Here is a 14,319-nt window from a genome sequence, read left to right as displayed (position 1 = left end):
TAATGATCTAAAATTAACACCAAAAACGCTATGAATATGTTTAATTGGGAAACGATTATGATTTAAAATAGAGCTTTTCTTTAAATTTATTTTTACAAATATTACACTGGAGATTATTGATGCGCGTCATGTTAATTCAAGCTGTTTCGTGCTAATTTTAATTTAGAAAATTGTTTTGTTTATTTGTGTTATTTGCTGTAAACAAAAGCATAAATGTATTTAAAATTTTCAAAAATTATATTTTTAGAATGTTTTTGTACTATACTTCAGTTTAAACGTATTTTGTGGTATACAATCTTTACCAAGTAAGCTTAGTTTAGGTGATTTCCCGCTCTTTTATTCAAGTGTTTTCGTAGAAACGTTACGTTACATTCATTTGTATTTTGTTTCATCTACAATTGCATTAAGAATTATCAATGGCCAAAGATAAAGCGCAAAAGCGTGCTACAGAAGCTGAAATATATCAGAAGTTATCTTTCTTACTGGAAAGAACTGACGTTGCAAGTTTAACTTATCAACTTTCGTCTGTTGCTTTGAAATGCGACGATAAGGTAAAAAGGTGGTTTGTGCTAAAAATGAGCTCAATTTATACACCTCGGACCTTATAAAAAAATTATAGGTCTCATATAAGAACTCCCATGAAGGGTAGAAGATTATGTCTTTTGTATAGGCTAATCTAAAATCTTACTCATATTTTGACTAGTAAAATTATTTATAGGTATTTTTACACCTATAGTAAACCTTTATTTTAATTTTTTTATTTGGTTAGCTACTTGAAGAATTTTTAAATGACAAACCACCAACCAATTCCCATTCGTTTCATGATTTTATTCAAGGACAACTTTACACTTCTGCATTTTGGGGTTTTTATGATGTTGTTAAGGCACTGATAGAGTATGGTGCAGGTATACTTACTATTTGTTTTTTTATAAGACATTAAAAACACGGCTATTATTTTATAGAGAATCAAGAAAGGATTTAATTATAAACCCTACCCTATTTTTTTTAATTAAAAAATAATGAATATAACTAAATTTTGTATGTGTAATTAAAAGTTTAATTTTTATGACAGTCAGCTACATTTCTAATCTAGTGATGTGTATAAAATTTTATATTTTATAGATTTAAATCATACCAACAAAGAAACGTTGTGGACACCATTACATGCAGCATGCTTCCAGGAACATCATAATGTATTTCTTTAATTTTTTAAACTAAATATCTTAATTTAAAAATTATAACATATGTGTATATAGTTCTCATGCTTTTAATGTGTATATATATAGTTATATGTATATATAGTTCTTATTCCTAAATACATGTCACTGTTTTTATTTAGGTGGTAGAATTGCTACTTGAAAATAATGCCAAAGTAAACCTAAAAGATTTTCAAGGTAGAACAAGTATTGATATTGCATCAGCATCTGATAAAATTTGGCCTCTGTTTGCAACATTGCAAAAACCAAGGTAAAAATTAAATTTATATATTTTAGAAGATTTTTTGTTTTTTAATTAGATTGTACAAGACTTAATAAAAATATTGTAGTTGTTAATAAGACAAAATCAGATTTGTAGTTTAAAATATGCTTTAGTTCTTCTATAAACCATTTCAATAGATTTAAGAGTAGTATTTTGTATGGTTATAAAATCAAGTTTACTAAAATACATGGGGTACAATAAAAACTTATATTTTGTTTCTTTTTTAGAACAACTGTTAATAATTTAATAAAAAAGGGATTGTTGAGACAAGATGCATTAGAATTGAATTCACCAGTTACCAAAACTGGTATAGTTATGGTATAATAATTATTTCAGTTATTTTAAAATGAATTAAAGTTGCTATTGAGATTATTTAGTTGTTAGTTTTTTGTTTTGTTGTTTATTTTAAATTACTCTTTGTCTTTTAATTTTCTTAACGCTAAGGGTTAAATTACCTATTTATAGAATGAAAATTAATTAAATTAAGGGGCTTTTAATTAAATTTAAAGGCTAGAAAGGCATTTAAATTAACTCGATTTTTAAACAACTGAATTTGTTATTTTTTTGAGATAAATATATAATTTCTAATATGTACTCTTTTTTAAAATATTTTTTGCATTTAAACAGGCTGAATACACCCCACCTAGTTCAAGAATGGGAAAGCTATCTCTAAATTCATGTATGTGAAATCACAATAATAATTAAATATTATGTTATTACTTCATTCATATTTTGTTCTATGTAAAATATTTCGCTTTTTAGCAAACCAAATGAAGGCTGTATTAGGAGGGGATATTTTGGCTGAGACAGAAACTAGAACGACGTCTCGTCGATCGTCTTCTACAAACATGTCAAGTCTGCTCCAATGGAACTGATTGAAATGTTATTTTATGGATGATTTGTAGCCTTAATACCCCAATTTTATAAGTTTAAGTTACTACAAAAATGGTCTTTTGATATGTTGTAAATTTGGGTATTTATATTACACTGTATTCTGTAAGCTTTTAAGGTTATCACTTTATTAGATTCGTGATTTGAAAATGTTTTTTTTTATATTTTTAACTGTGTGTTTTAAACCCTTGCTTTAAATTTGATAGTTTATAATTGTTAAACTGTGAATTTTTATTAAAATAAAAAAATATTTTTCACAGGACAATATATTACTGAGCCATGTATGCTAGTATTCAACGAACACTAAAAACACAAGGAAAAAATGTATATAAAGGTTAAAAACAGTATGGTAACTTTTAATAATAATCCAAGGTAATGAGTGACCAAATAAAAAAAATTAAAATTTACAATCAAGAAAAAATAGTCGTGAAAAACTGTCACAACCTTGGTGTTGTCGCATCCTGTCACAACTTTAATTTTTATAAAAAATCGTAAACCCCTTTCACCATAAGTCACGAGCGAAGCGCAAAGTTTTTGTTTAAATACGGTTTCGCTTAGTTGTGTAACGCGAAGACGTAAATGTTTGTTGTATGCGTGAATACTTAGTCTGCTTAAGTGTGTGGGTAACTAAATATACCGCTTTAAAGGGAATACTCTTAAATAAATTACTTGAAAAAATAACCTATTGTAACGTCTATTTCTTTTTTTTTACTGGTTAAAATAATCTTATTATTTATTAATTTAAGTCTAATTAACTGGCAAAATGTTGTGATTCATGTTTTATTTTTCAGATTTGTATTAAAATATCGTTTTAAACATTTAGGCAAAAATAAATAAAGTCACGAACTAACGACAGAAGGAAGACGTTTTTAACTTTTCGTTTTTTTATTTTTTTGACAATTGGATTACATCAAGAACAAAAACAATGGATTTAACTTCTATCAACTATCACCCTTCAGATCTAACAACTTTTCTTCATTCCTTTCCTCACATCACATTTAAATTTGACATATTAGAAGACCCACAATTTACATTTGATGATGCTAATTATTTACAGGTTTGACTTTGAATATAAATATGCATGTAAATTATAAATATGTATATATACATATGTATTCTATGTCTGTGTTAATATAAACTTACCAGGTATATATTTTTAAGGGGGTAAAGGCAATGGATGTTTTTATAATTTATTTGTAAGCAGGCAACTATTTACACTAAGTATTGTATCTAAGTAAGACACTTTCTGTAGTACTACCTTATGGATATTGCAAAAAACAATTATCAAGTTAATTAACAAGGTTAATGAAGTTCAATCTGGCAAAGGTAATTTAAGTTAGGGCTAGGGTAAAAAAATTGAATCATAATAAATTTATGGTTCTTCATCTTTTTTAAAGCTGTAAAAGTATCGAAGAACTATAAAAATTAGTGAAAGTTCTATAAAAATTAGTAAAAATTCCAGAAATATTGATTCCAAAAACCACAGGCTTAACATGGCCACAGTTTTAACAACTTTAAAAAAATTTTTGTTCTTTGTTTAAGAGTAAAGTAAGAACACTTGCTACACCACACATGAGGTCGTGGGTTAAATCCCCACTGATCTTATGCTGTAGCGCCCTTGAATAAGGCGCTATAAACGGTACGAAGTCCTGCTGGGCCAGCACTTAATAAGCAGCATAATTATCGGGCCATTATAATCTATAATATCCCAAACTGGCAAAGGCAACTCGGGACTGGGTCGGAGTAACTGATGTTCTTTTATGTTTAAGTCGCGCATTCGACTTTCCCACATCGAGGATAAAGATTTATACAAAAAAAGTCAATCTTCCCACATTAGGATTAAATAAATTAACTCAAAATTTGTATTTATTTATTTACAGAGTTTGGCCATGATTGCCCTTATGCCAGTCGTCCTACTTTTGTTCACGATGATTGGATTTTTATTTTTTTATTGCTGCATCGGGGTTAAAAGAGCAGCTCCAAATAAAGTCAACAGCTCAGCATGTTACTGTAGCGTCTGTCTTATGATTGTTTTTGTCATGCTGGCAATGTAAGCTTTTAATAAATATGTTAATAAATGTTTTAATAATGCTTAGTTTACACAGTTTTTGTTGGATTTTTTTGTTGTTTAAAAATAAAGAAAAATGTTACTTTAGTAGATTCTAATAAATCTATGAATATATATAAATGTTTTTTCTTTTATTTTAGCGGTGGAGTTGGGGTAAGTGTGTATGGGACGTTTCAAAGTAACGAAGGAATAACGACCGCTTCTTCAGCTACATCAGATATCAACCAATCATTTTCAACTATAACAGTAGAGGTAATTTTCTTTAAAATTTACCCAAAAATGCCTTAAATTGTATATATTCTAGAAGAGTTTTAAGCAGTGTTTTATTCTTAGGTTCTGCTGTTTGGTATTTGTAATGCGTGTTTAAAATGCATAGTATTCGTTTAACAGCATAATTACCAAATTTAAAATCGTTTTTTGGTATTATTGATTTTGTGTTTTAGTCTTTATTATAAACACTTGATCGAATATGTAATAACTTTTTAAGAAGTGCATGACTATGTAATAAGAAAGGATATATATAAAACACATATACACTTAATTAATATTACTACACACATATGAGGTGAAATACTAATCCACAGTGCCCAAGGGCAATGGCAGAGCAAAAGTGATTAATGATTTAGAACTTATAAGTTAGATTGGAATTTGCAGTATCGTCATGTTGTTATGACGTTAATGTTAATACTTTACCTAACCCAGATTAATAACTTGTTGGATTATATATACAATTTTTCGGTAAAAAATAAATACAAAAACAAAGTTGTTTTTAACTTCTTTTTTTTACTGTTGTTTGACACTGTATATAGGATGAAGTGGTAGCCTACTTAACACACTTTAATTGCCCCCTTTACTTATAATTGACTGAGAATATGTCGCTTTTTGTTACATTTTCATTAACGCCCTTTTTTGTTCATTATATGTATATGTTAGCTGTGCCTGAAATAATGTGAAACATAATATTATTTTCAAAAAAAATTTTTTTTTTCAACTTTTCTAAAATGATTTTGTTCCAACTTCTTTTGATTTTTTTTTGGTCACAAGGTCATGGAAGCAAACGAACTTCTTGATGATTTAACAGAGAAATCTAACAAGCTGATAGCACAAGACCCAATGAGTTCCGATTCTATTGCTTTGGACGAAGCAATCCAAAAACTAAACGAGTTTTCGGAGGAACTTCCAGACCAAACTGAAGGTGCAAACGACAGGCTGGAATGGGCTGTACACTTGTTTGAAATCGCTGAATGGCACAGGTTAGTTTTAAAGCTTTAAAATTATATGATAGCACTGTTACTTTGAGTTTTAGGAAATTTAATTGTGCTAATTAAACTTAGAACAAAATTTTGTAAAAAAGTTGGTATAATATCTGTTTTTAAAATTTTTTTTTTCTGGGTTACAAATAACTTTTTTTAGTTATTATCAATTACAAAGTCATTTCTAATTGGCATTCCATTTCCTTATCAAATATTTTATCGATATATCACATTGCGGTTATATATATATATACCAATGCAACAGGAAGTCAATCCTACATTTAGCAATACTTACTAAAACCTTATCAAACTTCGAAGAAATTTTGATTAAATATTCAAACACAAAATATGTCGAGTAGTTATTATAGCAGATACTTCGTAGCCAGCTTGGCATGCCAGACATTCTGTTGTAACTGTAGTTAATTTAATTACAATACAATACCGCTCTTGAAGAAAAGTGGGTTAATTATCTTTCGTGTGGGTTTGTGAAATATAAAGGCATACCGGCGTAATCTCTTTGTAAAATAATTTCATTCATTTTTTAATTATGTTTACACTCAATTTTAAAATTGTTTTGCTGAAAACTTGATTGTTTGTCTTCTCTGTTTTTGTTTGTGTGTTTTTTACTTTTAAACACCTTTTAAATTTTGGCTATAACTATAACAAACAAGGATATGTGTTATAAATTTTTACATGTATATTGCAATAACTCAAAGCAATCAGGTTTTTGTAATAAGCCCCTGGGCAAAATATTTAAAAACAGTTTTAATTACTATATTGGACTATATGGTCATTTTAAAACACTCAATTTTTGACTATGTATATTTTAATAATGTAATACATTATTCACTTAAAATTTCTATGCTTTATATTTTAGCATATGCTATATATTTTCTTTTACCGTTAAGATTTTCTATTTTTGTTTACCAATAATTTGGTATGCGGTATGGTTATACAGTATTTCATATAAAAATGTTAAGATTTTGGTTGAGAATAGGAGAAATACATTTTAAGTCATTGTGGTTGGTTTTGTTGCCTCAACTAAGCGTGTGTTGTGAAATTAGTGACTGTTTCTCATGATTCTTTTGTTAACTATTTTAGGTTTTTTTGTTTTTTCGAATTTCGTGAATCATGTTACACACAACAATTTTTACTTTGAAAAAAAATGTCAATAATTTAGTTGAATTTTTCCTGTTTCAATCATAAGTCTGTTGAACTTAAGACTGATATTTTTATTCTAATATTATTAACACCGTATTTTGCTTAAATTTTGTTTTTGAATATTATTAGATTAGGTATATACATGAATTTTAATAGACAATTGCTCGCATTTTTCTGCTGCATTTTATATGTTGTAACATGGTCACAACTTGCGACTATTACGAACTGCAGGTTTTTTTATTTTAAAGGTCAAATTGTCTTTAAGCTTTATTATATATAATACGTTTTTAATTTTTTTTTTCTTTACCATTAGTTTATTTAGTCCGTGTAGTTTGCTAATCTGTTTATTTAAACAGTTATGTAAACTTTTCTTTATTCATTTGTACGGAATTAATCTCTAATGTAGACAAACTACAATTATATAGCCTGCTATAATCCTTATAGATCACTACACCATTATATTATAAACTAGAACTGGGATCAAATAATTGAATTGCTTTGTTAAGAGTATAGTTACCGCATTTAGACTATTTTAAAGGAATATTTTTCGATTTCAAATTAATATTTAAAAATTATTTTTTTTTAGATTTTTGGTCACTTTTTGTCTGATTGGATTGGAGGGTCTTGTATGTTTATTAGGACTTTGTGGAGTCTGTTTTAGGTCAAAATGTCTTCTCATTATGTAAGTCGAAATTATAATTCAATTATAACATATCTTTAAAAAAATTTTCACTGATGAAAAATAAATTTTTTAGTATTAGTTAATTCTTAAGACTTTAGGTTAATAAAATCTACATTATTATAATCATAAATTTATATAGATCAATTACTTTCACAATTTTATTTGCAAAGGGATAACTTACACATAATTAAAATGTCTAGACGCCTATATCACTCTGTCAATAAAACCACATACTATTAAACTTAGAATATCTACACCTGTTTTAATATACTTTAATATATGTTTTTTGTTTAGGACGACTTTTATAGGCTTGGTATGCCTTGTGGCATCTTACCTTTATATTGGTACTGACTTGATGGTCGATGTGGTAAGTCTAAGTTAAAATAAATTACATCTAACTATGTTTTATTATTTTTGTGTTAAACTTTTTTTATTATCGTATGTAAATGTTAGGATTTTAGTTTGCTTAGCAGGTTATGGTGTAATTTTATACTCTTTTATTTACATATAGTCTTTAAGTAGGTGTGTGTTGGCTTATTCTTTGTAGTTACATACTTTGTTTGACAACCTTATTTCTTTATTTAAATAGGCCTTGAACTTATATTTAATTTTAAATTGTATTTTTTGGCTTGCATTGTTAAATAAAATCAAGCACTTGGCTTCACTACATGAGGTCCTGGGTTCAATTCCCACTGCTCTTATGCTGTTAGGCCTTTGATTAAGGCGCTATAAATGGTATAAACTTCTGCTGAGCCAACACTTAATCAGCAGTTTAATTATTGGACAATTATAATCTATAATATCCCAAACTGCCAAAGGCAACTCAATACTGTTGCTACTCTATATTTAGGTAGTGAAGTCAACTTTCCCAATAAACATAAAAAAGACAATCTTTACTTTAATGTATAATTCTATTAAATAGTTGTCTTTTTTCTATTTAATTAAATTTTCGATTTTTTTAGGCTTTGGCCGATTTATGCATGGACCCTTATGAATATATCAAAAGCCAGGCAGTTGACAAGTTGTACATGAATAACGCCACAGCTGAATATTACTTGGCCTGCTCGCAAGAAGCTGGGACGACAGACATGTATGAAGATACTATGAAAGAAGCTATGTCAACTGTGGAAAATATCAACGAAATTTTGAGAGATATTAATCAAACGGACGCAAACACGGTATTTTAAGTAACATTTTAATTTATGAATAAGATATGTTGTCATTTTATGAAAAAGGTGCCACTTAAAATAAGTTTGGTATTTTAAGTATATACCTATTTGTTATGTACCGGTGTAATGAGTAGAGAGGTAGTGAAAGCGAAAAATTACTTAAAAATTTTTTTGGGGGTTTTTATGAGTTAACTAAGAATACTATTTTTGATTTGTTATTTTCTTCGGTTACTTGGGTATTTTTTAAAGTTTTCAGTTCTTCTATTTTTATGAAAAAAAAATTTAACAACTTTTATGTTTAATTATTTTTGATGCAAAAAAGCTAACTTCACAGTCTAAACATAGGGCACCTTTATACCGAACCAGTCTAACTTTATATCTGTCAGTTTTTAATGCTGACATTTAATAGAGAATGGTTTTGGATTGGTTAAAGTTAAATATTCAAGGGTACTTCTAGGAAAAAAAGCAGTGGAAGTCGAAACCTATACCTAATACAATGACAACAAATGCCTTGCCCTAAATTTCCAATTTTTAGTTTTGGGGAGAATTAATGTTTAAAATAAACAAACAAATTAATTTTTACAGGAGTTGGTGAAATCAGCTCTACATAAAAACAAAGAACTTGGCCACACTCTTGACAATCTGTCACAACACTTAGATTGTAAAGAAGTGAATCAAGCGTTGAACCAATTTATTCCAGCTATTTGTGGATCGACAGTAGAAGGATTTTTTGTGTTGGCTTGCTCATTATTAGCTACCTGTTTAGCTTTAACGGCGATGCTTTGCGCAGCGCCTAAAACTTGGAAAAGATTCTCTAAATCAGCAAGGTAAAAGTGACTCGATTCTTTTTACTTACACAAATTATTTTACTAAATAAAAATCAATTTTTTGGGGATTTTTAGTTTTATTTGGGGGGTAATTTTTTTTTAGGGGGGTTTTTTGTTTTAGTTTAACTTGCTTCCATAGCTTTACAAATTATTTTTTTTAATTTTTTAGGAACAATGATCACGATCTTGATCTCGATGATGTATTCCTTCCTCCTGTGACCACCACAACATCTAGACAGAGTCGCACCAATAATCCTCTTTATATTGCTCCGGAAGAAAGGTACTCCAGGACGATCAGCAGTCATCAGTCAAACACTAATCTTCCGGCTGCCACACACAGTCTAAGCTTTTTCAGAAGATCGGAAGAGGATGTTTCCCTTTTGGAGCAACCACCTCCGGTACGTTGGAGGAGCCAATAAATTTTTTTAGAAAAAAATATTTTGATTTAAAAAAAATTTAGAAAATTTTTTAATTTAATTTTTTTTACTATGAAACTATGAATATATTGTCTTCATGATTTTTTGGGAATTTGAGACTGTATAAAATGCTGTTTAGTATCAACACATGCCTTAATAAGTGAATTTTTAGGCTTACAGAAACAACCCACCTCTCCGCTAAACTGTAATTATAGTTTTAACTTTAAAACCAAAATTTTAAAAATAGAAATCTAATTGAACTAAAGCAGCATTTTGTTAAGAATAATGTATTAACCATTAGAAATGTGGGGTAGAAATAACAGAGCATGAATTAGCTTGTATTTTGACTTATATAGTTGTTAAAAATGTTAACAAAATGTGTCATATAAGCCTTATAGTGTTTAGCTGAATGTGTATGCGGGTTGCATTTGTTATGTAATCGAGAATGCCTTGTCATTAATATTCATTATCATAACATTGATTTCATATTTTACTTATTAAGAAGGTTTGTAAGATTTTGAAATAAAAATTTTGTGTTTTTGGAGTTAAAAAATTTTTTTTTAATTTTTTTTCAAAATTTTTAATTTTTGATTTTTTAAAATTTTTTTTAGTATTCACCTCCACGACCACGTTCATCACTGTACAGTGACGAGTAAGCATTGTGACATCATCATAATCACTCAAGCGATACATTTTCATTCAAGTGAACGCTGCCAAGTTGTTCGAAATCTCTTTCTTGCGCCGAAGCGTTTGCTATAACAAAAAAATCAAAATTTAAAAAAAAGTTGACAACAAAAATTTTATAAAAATATTTTTGGCTTGCCATTCAAAAATATATTTTATCTGATTGACTGTTTTAAAAGAGCACTTTGCATGTTTTCATATTTTTTTTACCTATTTTTGTGTAGAACTAACGCTGATGCCGATTTTAAAATATTTAAATAAACGGTCTCTGTAAATATTTTTACCTTTAACCACTTGTTTTTTTTTACTGCATAATAAACATGTCATTTCATTTTTGATTTATGAAAAAAATTTATTTAGGTTGAATAGCAGTATTTTTATTTTTTAAATGGTGCCTTTATCTTTATGTCTACCTTAAACAATTAAAATTTTAATGGTGCCTTGAATATTTACATGTGTGCAGTAATTTTATTAAATTGTTATAAAAATTGTAAGTTAATGAACTAATCTAAATTTTCTCTGATTTTCGTGTTTAACTGACTTACTTTTAACCGAATTTTACTAACATGATTTACCACAACAGTATTCAATTTGCCTTTTTCTTAACTCTAATTTGTATGTTGTGTTTTTAAGTGCTGAAGCCATGAATACTGCTACTAATGCCTCACAAATTTCTCTTGTAGCTTTGCAACTGTATATGTGTACTGTAATTCAGTTAAATAACTTTATTGGTGCCTTTTTATTACTTTATACCAAAAAATATGATTTAGTTTGGTACTTAAATTTTTTTAAAAAGTGCTTTTAATATTGTCATTTATTTATTCAACTCTCAATTTATATTGCTTGTATATTAATGCATATTGTTTTAAAATAGAAAATATTATAGCTAGGGTTGATTTGGTACGGGATTTTTTTCTTTATATATTGTTCACTTTTTTTAACTTGTCAAGTTTCTGTTTGTTATAGTTATTTAAATACAAGAATATGTGAATTTAATTTAGTTTTTTTAAGTTTATTTTTTATGTTATTTTACCTAATAATGTGGTAAGTACTATTTACAACTTATTTTATTAAGTAAGTGCCAAAAATAGGAACAAAATTATGTTTTACATGAACTAAAAGTAAATTTTAAATTGACGAGGATAAACGGAACAATATATGCAGGTTACCATGACTACGTAATAAGCTGTTCGTGCCTCCGGTCAAAATATTTTTTTCCGCGTAAAAAGTTAAAAAAATTAGGCTAATGTTTATACTAGCTAGAGCCTAAATATAGTTTAATTGTTGGAACCTTAATGAGGGTTTGGGCTTATTAAGATTTACAATGATTCAAGCATTACCATCAGTTTCGCAAGACTTTGATTTTGATGAACAAAGCAAAGGTTCAAAATATATATTTTTTTTATACCAAAATTTATTTTACTGTTTTAAATTGCTCACTTTAAAGTATATAGCGTTATAATTTCTTTCCTAGTTACATAGTAAGTAAATTAATTACACAGGCAATAAAACATGCAGTTAGAAAAGACTGAAAAATGTTTAGTTAACTTCCATACTATCTATTATTTCTTTGCCAATTGAACGAATTATCAAATTTATTTCTTATTTTAAAGTGTAGCTACAATCACTAAATGTTTTTATATCATATGTTATTAACAACATTATTATTTGAAAGAATACTTTTAAAATTTTTTAAGCTTAAGTGAATTTTTAAGCTTTATAAATTATCATTTATTCAATTACTACATCTATTCATTTTCCTGTTGTCATTCCGTAATACATTCATCATGTTTATGGATCTGGACTGTAAGTAATGTAGAAAATACAACTTGCAGTGCCATGTTAGTTAGTTACAAGTAGTCAAAACTAATCAGCAACATATTATAACACTGATTACCACTTTTGTGTTTGTTTTTATTAACAAATTTTTCTAACCTTTAGATATCTTCATCTTTATTTTTATCTAATTTAAAACCCCTGATGTTGATTTATTTCTTGTAAATTAAACTGGTAGCTTTTTATTTACTAACATATCACGTAGCTATTATTTAGTTGCAAAGCTTAAGCGATATCAATGCATTATTAAGTCAAAACTATTTAACTAACATCAAAGAACATGAAAGGACTATATTCATTTTGATGTATTTAACTTTTAGTTCAAGATCCGTACAGAAAAGCTGTATCGTTTGGGACCACACTTGACAGAGGATTGTTTCCACATATTTGTGCTCCAGACAGGACTGGGAATGAGTTATATCCGTTAAAAGGAGCTCCGCATAGAGGCCCTGGGTGTTATAACAATGCAGAGGTAGGTAGCCTATTGTTTTAATTTAAACTGTATCATTTTCTGCTTGCTCTAAGTGTAATATGGCTAAGAAATTCACATTGGTCGAACTAGCATTTACAACTATGTACTTAAACAGTGTAACCACATGTATCTATGCTTTAACCCTCTTATACTGTCTGTCCTATACAGTAAATGGTAGAATGTGAACTATTGTTACTGAAATGGTTTATAATTTTTTATAGGTAAGCAGTTTCACTTACAACTTAGACAAGTGGATTTGTAGTAGAAGAGGATACACATGTGGATCCAGAACTGATCCCAGATTTGGAAGGGTAAACAACATGCTGTTAAAAAAACAATTATTTGTTTTTTAGTTACTAATTTTAACCTGTTTTTGACTAATTTTTTAATGTATTTTTGGTTTAAAATTAAGAACCATCAAATGGTTACACCAAGCCCCACTGCCTACCAAACAAATTGGACCAATTCTGATAAACCCAAACCAGCTTACAAACCATTTGAAACCTCGGCTTTGAGGTTCAAACAACCAACTTCTGACCCAATGATAACCCCTGGGTAAATATATAATTTAGGGGGCAATTTTAAAATTAATTTTAAAGTATATAAAAAGTACTGGTTAAGGTACCATAGATTCTTGGGTTCGATCCCCACTGCTTCCACGTTCAACTGACTTAGGGCACCTTTTTATAATAAGGCAATAGTGTCAGCCATTACACTATGTAAATTAAGTAATATAAATAAATAAAGTTGTCAAGGCATAAAACACGAAAAAGTATGCATTTAACTAAGTATATATTTTTGCATCAATGGCGTATAAAGACCAGGCATATATGAGCACGATGTACCAAGAAACAGACAAGTTAAATGGCCACAGCAATTTGGGGCACCCATTAAACCTATTCAACCCAGTATTGGAAAACGTACCTTAAAAACAGAGGTAAGTTTTGAGGTTTAGGTTAAATATTTAACGACACATATTTTGCGAATTTTTAAACGCAAAGTGTCAAAATTATGCGTATACTTTCGATTATACCTTTACCAATGAACAGAGAGTGGCTTGCCTTCTAATTAGCTTTTTAAATGATTCTTTTTGCAGCTTTTGGGCGATAAGGAATCCCGAAAATTTCGTAACAGAGTAGCTTATTTTCGCTTGTATTTCGATTGAAATTTGTTTCAAAAAATCGTTTAAAACCCGTTTTTGTATTCGTTTGTATGTTTTATTTGATAAATGATCGTTAAAACTGCGATCACTGATTATCTTCAAGTGTTTAACATATTATGTACAGTACAAATACTTTATTTTGTTACAACTTTTCTCAATAAAATAAAAAAAATCTTCAAACCATCTAACTTAACAACGCTAACACAACGAGCTAATGAA

The 14,319-nt window shown here is 28.4% G+C and overlaps 3 protein-coding genes across 5 annotated transcripts; all 3 read left to right on the top strand.

Moving 5' to 3' along the window:
• The first annotated feature begins 371 nt into the window (after nucleotides 1-371).
• On the top strand, nucleotides 372-2,627 carry LOC145759778 (ankyrin repeat and FYVE domain-containing protein 1-like). The gene is made up of 7 exons (XM_082573620.1): nucleotides 372-551; nucleotides 770-905; nucleotides 1,123-1,193; nucleotides 1,340-1,467; nucleotides 1,707-1,797; nucleotides 2,107-2,158; nucleotides 2,242-2,627. Exons 1-7 carry the CDS (start codon nucleotides 417-419, stop codon nucleotides 2,352-2,354), a joined length of 726 nt encoding a protein of 241 aa, XP_082429746.1. The 5' UTR covers nucleotides 372-416; the 3' UTR covers nucleotides 2,355-2,627.
• A 539-nt stretch (nucleotides 2,628-3,166) lies between these two features.
• LOC145758993 (protein tweety homolog 3-like) lies at nucleotides 3,167-11,619 on the top strand. Of its 2 annotated transcripts, XM_082572707.1 has the most exons (11): nucleotides 3,167-3,427; nucleotides 4,251-4,420; nucleotides 4,579-4,690; nucleotides 5,483-5,691; nucleotides 7,439-7,534; nucleotides 7,829-7,901; nucleotides 8,497-8,712; nucleotides 9,289-9,530; nucleotides 9,700-9,928; nucleotides 10,119-10,151; nucleotides 10,558-11,619. In XM_082572707.1, the coding sequence occupies exons 1-10, from the start codon at nucleotides 3,296-3,298 to the stop codon at nucleotides 10,146-10,148; spliced, it is 1,509 nt and encodes a 502-aa protein (XP_082428833.1). In that variant the 5' UTR covers nucleotides 3,167-3,295; the 3' UTR covers nucleotides 10,149-10,151; nucleotides 10,558-11,619. The 2 variants fall into 2 exon arrangements, with proteins under 2 accessions (XP_082428833.1, XP_082428832.1); XM_082572706.1 differs by lacking the exon at nucleotides 10,119-10,151.
• Nucleotides 11,620-11,855: 236 nt separating this feature from the next.
• On the top strand, nucleotides 11,856-14,274 carry LOC145758994 (ciliary microtubule-associated protein 3-like). Of its 2 annotated transcripts, none has more exons than XM_082572708.1 (6): nucleotides 11,856-12,012; nucleotides 12,787-12,938; nucleotides 13,160-13,249; nucleotides 13,351-13,493; nucleotides 13,758-13,875; nucleotides 14,035-14,274. In XM_082572708.1, exons 1-6 carry the CDS (start codon nucleotides 11,955-11,957, stop codon nucleotides 14,101-14,103), a joined length of 630 nt encoding a protein of 209 aa, XP_082428834.1. In that variant the 5' UTR covers nucleotides 11,856-11,954; the 3' UTR covers nucleotides 14,104-14,274. The 2 variants fall into 2 exon arrangements, with proteins under 2 accessions (XP_082428834.1, XP_082428835.1); XM_082572709.1 differs by lacking the exon at nucleotides 11,856-12,012 and adding an exon at nucleotides 12,038-12,436.
• Nucleotides 14,275-14,319: the final 45 nt, after the last annotated feature.

This window comes from Corella eumyota, chromosome 7 (genome assembly GCF_963082875.1).
Source record: "Corella eumyota chromosome 7, kaCorEumy4.1, whole genome shotgun sequence".
Taxonomy (NCBI): Eukaryota; Metazoa; Chordata; class Ascidiacea; order Phlebobranchia; family Corellidae; genus Corella; species Corella eumyota.
This window is presented reverse-complemented; position numbering and strand designations above follow the sequence as displayed.